General features: G+C 38.8%; 1 protein-coding gene across 1 annotated transcript in view; it reads right to left on the bottom strand.

Moving 5' to 3' along the window:
• noxo1b (NADPH oxidase organizer 1b) overlaps window positions 1–2,518 on the bottom strand; it is a 3,527-nt gene extending 1,009 nt beyond the window's left edge. Inside the window, exons 1-7 of the mRNA XM_016461325.1 lie at window positions 2,453–2,518; window positions 2,287–2,367; window positions 2,130–2,202; window positions 1,599–1,782; window positions 1,227–1,435; window positions 1,008–1,133; window positions 804–921 (exon numbers count right to left, since the gene is read on the bottom strand). Of these exons, the coding sequence (XP_016316811.1) occupies window positions 804–921; window positions 1,008–1,133; window positions 1,227–1,435; window positions 1,599–1,782; window positions 2,130–2,202; window positions 2,287–2,367; window positions 2,453–2,518 (857 nt within the window). The remainder of the gene's footprint in view (window positions 1–803; window positions 922–1,007; window positions 1,134–1,226; window positions 1,436–1,598; window positions 1,783–2,129; window positions 2,203–2,286; window positions 2,368–2,452) is intronic.
• Between the last annotated feature and the right edge of the window lie 3,701 nt (window positions 2,519–6,219).

Here is a 6,219-nt window from a genome sequence, read left to right as displayed (position 1 = left end):
ACAGTGGCATGCGAAAGTTTGGGAACCCCTTGCAGAATCTGTGAAAATGTTAATAATTTTAACAAAATAAGAGAGATCACCAAATGCATGTTATTTTTTATTTAGTACTGTCCTGAGTAAGATATTTTACATAAAAGATATTTACATATAATCCACAAGACTTTCACCCCACGGCTCTTAATGCATCGTGTTTCCTTCTGGAGCATCAGTGAATGTTTGAACCTTTTTTTAATAGTTGTGTTTGAGTCCCTCAATGGTCCTCAGTGTGAAAAGATGGATCTCAAAATCATACAGTCACTGCTGGAAAGGGTTCAGATATGCAAAAGATGCTGGAAAACTGAAGAATCTGCAGGACATGGAGGATTTTTCTGAAGAACAGTGCTCAGTTTAACTGTTCAGAACAAACAAGGGACTCATAAACAACCATCACAAAACAAAAAATCAGTCGTAGATCATCCAGGTAACCACACACAGTATTAAGAACCAAGGGTTCCCAAACTTTTGAAGGGGGTTATTTTAATAATGTTAGCTATTTTTTTGTCTTGTGGACTATATGTAAACATTATGTAAAATATCTTACTCAGGACAGTACTAAATAAAAAATAACATGCATTTTATATGATCTCTCTTATTTTGTTAAAATTATTAACATTTTCACAGATTCTGCAAGGGGTTCCCAAACTTTCGCATGCAACTATATATCTATAAAAATGTATGTCTATTCATACATCTGTCTTACAATAGTTTGTAATTCCTATTATTCTTTGAATGTCAGTGCAATTTGAGTTAACAACTTTAATTACCTAACAAGCCACCAGCCATTATCAGACCTCTGTAACACCTCCACAACAGCGCCGATGCTAAGAGAGAGCTCATCCTCTTTTTTGGAGGTGTAACTTCTTGTAGCGCAGTACAGAGAACCTAGTGGAGCAAGAAAATGTTTGATTAGCAAGGTTATCTTTGGAGATTCATTGCAACAGAAAGTTTATGTAACTACCGTGTCTTACTTTCAAAGGTTGCTGAATCAAACTCATCCTCATCCTCATTCTCTTCCTCCTCCTCATCACATAACTCCAAGTAGGGAGCAGGAAACCAAGCTAGACGTTTATCCTCATTCTCAACAAGCCACCAACCTGTTCAGAACCAACGCCCACACAAAAATATGAATTGACTGTAAAGAACTTAACTATTCACTTGCATTTCACTTGTTTATAGAAGATACATACCTGCTTTGTCTTTGATCAGCACATCCAGTCTTTCATCCACAGCTACTTTAAATGGCCTGTTCTTTGTATCTTTGGTCTCATATGGAGCCACACATCGATATGTCTTGGATACAAAAGGCTGGGTCACGTTGCCATTGCTCAGATGTTTATTCGCCAAGTCAGGTCCTCCTCTGACAGTGTTGATGTTGTCTGATTGCAGAATCATCACACTGCAGGGAGAGGAGAGCAGCTTTAACAGACATTTACTGCACAAACACTTTCCAGCTGGTTCATATAGCATTAAATTCTGGCAACCATAAACAGATCAAGTCAGAAATATGAACTGAACTACTGTACATACTATACATGTGTCTGGCAAGCTAATCTACATACCTGTTCTGGGTATATTCTGGCCGAAGCTCCTGTTCAGTTGGCAAGAAGAATTGAATAACCTCTGTGGAATGTGACACAGTTGTTTCACACTGCAACAGGTTGGAACAGTATTTCTCCAGATACCTTAGACGAGACACTGACTTGTCCAGACCTTTCAGCTGAAATGAAGTCACCATGAACTGGGCTGCAAACAACAGAAATGATATTTGAACAACAAAACAAATACAGTTTGGATAAAACACCTTTTACAGGTCCCACCAGAGGGTTAATGGCCAGAGTTGCAACTAAAGTTCAGCTGTATGTTTTCTTCCAACATAAAAATGCATTACAATAATGCATTATGTAATAATAATAATCATTCATGATTATTTGAAAGCCCCTGCAATATGAGCATCACCACAAATGCAGTAATGCTACTTTATGCATGCCATTATACGCTTAAAGCATTATATTTACAATAACAGGCTATTCCTATATTTAAATGTGACAAAAATATGTACATTTTAATCACCTAAAAACTGCCAATCATACCTCCAAATCTGGGAAGCACTCTATCTTCTTTGCGAAAATGGTTCTCCACAGGAAACTTCTTTTTCAGTTGCCTCTGTTAAAACAAGAAAATCAAGTTAGCTGGTGATTTTTACACTTATAGTACCATTTGTGCTATATAAATGACTGTAAAACCTACATGGAGCGTTTTGAAGTCCCGAAAGGATCTGTACACTATCAACTCTGTCTGGTCTGACCACAGCACTGAAGTCATGAACTTCTGTAACAAACAAGCAAACAAACAAATTAACAAATTATCTTAACAACACTTACAGTTATCCTACGAATATACAACATATTCATACTTTGTCCTTGTCTTTCTTCATTACTCCGATAAGTCGGACGTCGACAGGAAAGCGCGGGTCACTCATTGCTGAAGCGGTTTCAGATGAACGAGATCACGGTATGGACTCTATTCTTCCCGGTTCTCTTTCAGCATCACCAGCATCCTCATCCTCATTTATAGCCAGCCAGACCTGGGCGTGTTGTTTATCTCACGTGAACCTTTACAGAAAGTTCAGCGAATACTCGGATAAGCGGCTGCGCCCACGTGCGAATTGAGCGCCGGGAGGGAGAAATTATTACACAATACTTACAAGGTGAGATAAGTTATGACACAATATTTGTCACTGATAAACATCTGTGTTGTCTTCAAACCATAGTATGACAGCAGTTTAAGATGCAAACAACACTATCTATCTATCTATCTATCTATCTATCATTAGAAGCTTCAGTGTTGCTGCTGATTTATGATGTCACAGCACCATAAAGGGCATGCCGAAGCAGGAAGAGATTCATTAGGAAGCCTGTCCAGGTTTTTAGTGAAGTCCAAGAGAGGCGCTTGGAATACTGATGGGCCCTCTGATCTGTGCTTGTCTTGTCTTTAAGATCTCACTAAAATGAAGCTTCCTAAATGCTGCACACTGGGGACGGCTACAAGTGATCGAGAGAGTACCAAAAGTGGCCTCATTTTCTGTACTCTATCTATCTATCTATCTATCTATCTATCTATCTATCAAGACTATGCAGTCAATGGCTACTACTGTACCTGGCAATATAGACATGAATTATTTATCTATATTATAGCCTATTATATAGGCATTTAGTGTCTATCACCATATACAGTATATTTAGATAGCCTGATACAGTAGCTGTATATCTGAGTGACTACAATCACATCTATCTGTCTGACAAGCTACTACAATTGACTATCTATCTATCTATCTATCTATCTATCTATCCTTCCGTCCGTCCGTCCGTCTATCTGTCTGTCTGTCTGTCTGTCTATACAGTCAATGGCTACTACTGTACCTGGCAATATAGACATTCATTATTTATCTATATATTATATAGGTATCTATCACCTGTACGATATAGTAGGCCTATATAGATAGCCTGTATACAGTATTTGTATATCTGAGTGACTACAGTCGCATCTGTCTGACAAGCTAAAATACTGACTATCTATCTATCTATCTATCTATCTATCTATCTATCTATTTACAGTATCTGTCTATTTATCTGGATGGCTTTTTGACATTTTTCTGTGTCAGGGCCAGCTCCAAGAGTTTAAACTGGGACTTTTCCCGCATGGGATAATGACTTTTCATCAAAATAACCAACGTGAGCAGTCCATTCATGGCTGTCATCCTTTAGTAATTTTTCCATGATGACCTGGTGGTTTTGTGAAGGTGGACAGGCTAAGCGAGGCTCACAGGTGTGTCTTCAAACTGAGGGTGATGAGAGGGCAGACAGCTAGAACATTGATCTGAAGCTGCTGGCGTCACAGCGGCCTGTGAAGAACCGCCAAAACTCCTCTGCAGAATCAGCTCAAGGTCATCAACTGTGAAGGCTTGTCATGCCTCCTGCATGCCAACATCATCACCTGGGAAAGGACCCCAGACGCACGTTTTGGCTATCTGGGTAAAGGCCCAAAACACGTGCTTTTTGCGCACCACCAGGCCCGGATTGGCTAATCGAGAGGACCGGGAGAATTCCCGGTGGGCCGGTCTGTTTTTTGGCCGCAAGGGCTGGTGTTGTCATGCCACTGGGGTTGAGATATGCTGTCCTAGCCTAGGCATCCACTCACAGCAGCCCCACTCTTTTTATTTATTATTTTCTTGCAGCCCCACTCGCAGGGTTGCCAGCCGTTCCGTATAATACGGAAACATCCCGTATTTAAGGCATCAAAGAAGCGTCCCGTATGAAAGCTATAGCCTATGGAATACAGTTTGTCCCGTATTTGCAAGGGCAATTCTCTGCTGGCTGCTCCCGCTTCACAGCAAGCAGGACTAACAATTCCCTTCCACCATACGTGTTTTGATTTTGCCAAATCAGTTTTGGGTGAATGCAAACAACTTATTGATCATGAGCCCAACATCCAGCAAGGCAGGAAAACATTCAATTTACCTGAGGGAAGACGTCTTTCACTATTGTAAGTTAATGCTGTTGAATAGAGAAAAAATAGACTACATTTTTATAAAAATTAACTTCTAGTGTATTCTTAAAATTGGACCTAAGTACAAATCCAAGGACCAGAAGTAGCCCACACTCTCTACGTTTTCTTTAATTGAAAAATATGCATTTTCATTCATTCATTGGCTATATGGTTGCAATAAAATTTTAGTTCAAAAATTTAAGTGCCATTGTTTAAAATAAAATGCTTTATTGACTGATGTTTCATAGACGTTCGGTTCTTATGCCTTAAAATTTCATGCCATGGTGTATGTATGTAATTTCACAGTATTTTCACCTCCTAAATTACTACACTACTTGTGAAGTCACAATTCTATAATTGTACAATTTACTCAGGCCGATTACTGTTTTTTGTATTACATTAAAATTCTTTTTAGAATAGGTAATTGTACATAAATAAGTTAAGCAAAAGAAATATGATTATTTCTGAGAAATTCTCAGGCAGACATTATGGTACAGTACAAATATTTTGATCTTCCCTTATTTTCTTATAAAGAATCACAATTGTCCCTTATTTTCCATTTCTGAAGTTAACTGGCAACCCTAATGATGACGTAATTATCTTTTGACTCCCCCGACAGAGGCACCTTGCTAAAAAAACGTCAGTTGTTGAAGATATTTGAGCAAAAATACAATGAATTACAAGGCTGTAGGGAACCGTTCATGAAACTGAGGGCTGAAAATGAGTCCCACTCCAGCCCTGCATGCGCACCGCCCACTCAACTGGGACAGTCCAGGAGAAAATATGTGCCCACAGACTTGATCTAGAGCCAGCTGCAGTAATGAACAAAATGACGATCTTGGAAAATACCCCAAAGAAAGTCCCTTATAAAAATGGCCAAAATATTTTTTGAAATATTGCTTTTCTTCTTTACTAGAAACCTCCAACCTCTAAATACAAGAAAAAGTTTATTTATACACACACACACACACACACACACACACACACAAGTATATATTTTATAATGCAACAAAATTCAACAGATAAATGAACATGCACGGTTGTATGAATACTGGCAAAAAAATGTCAATAGAATGAACTATTTTCTTTCTGTGGTACTGTGTGCTGTAGTCAAGAAAAAAAATGTGTACACAAACTATTAGGACAATGATGAATTAAACAGTTAATTAAAGGGGTCATATGATGCCATTTTAAATTTTCCTTTCTCTTTGGAGTGTTACAAGCTGTTTGTGCATAGATAAGATCCCTAAAGTTGCAAAGACTAAAGTCTCAAACCCAAAGAGATATTCTTTATAAAAGTTAAGACTTGTCCACACCCTCCTAAAATGCCACGTTCAAACACACCCCCACATGTCTACGTCACTGTGTGGGAAGATTTGCATAACACCGTCCAAATGTTCACGCAAAGAAAGAAGGCGTAACTTTTATTCTCGCTGTAGTACTGTTGTTGCCGCTGCCGCCACCATGTTGTGGAGACACTGTGTGTTTCGTTGTGAAAGCAAAACTACTTTGTTTGGCCTTCCAAAGGAGGACACAACTAGAAATCAGCGGTTAAGTTGAATTTACAACACTGTTCCAGAACAGTTCAACCCAAATATTCAGATGTGTGCAGCACATTTTATGGAGGACTGTTTC

This window comes from Sinocyclocheilus anshuiensis, unplaced genomic scaffold (genome assembly GCF_001515605.1).
Source record: "Sinocyclocheilus anshuiensis isolate Anshui unplaced genomic scaffold, SAMN03320099.WGS_v1.1 scaffold220, whole genome shotgun sequence".
Lineage (NCBI taxonomy): Eukaryota > Metazoa > Chordata > Actinopteri > Cypriniformes > Cyprinidae > Sinocyclocheilus > Sinocyclocheilus anshuiensis.
The sequence above is the reverse complement of the archived record's forward strand: the minus strand, read 5'-3'. Positions and strand labels throughout refer to the sequence as shown.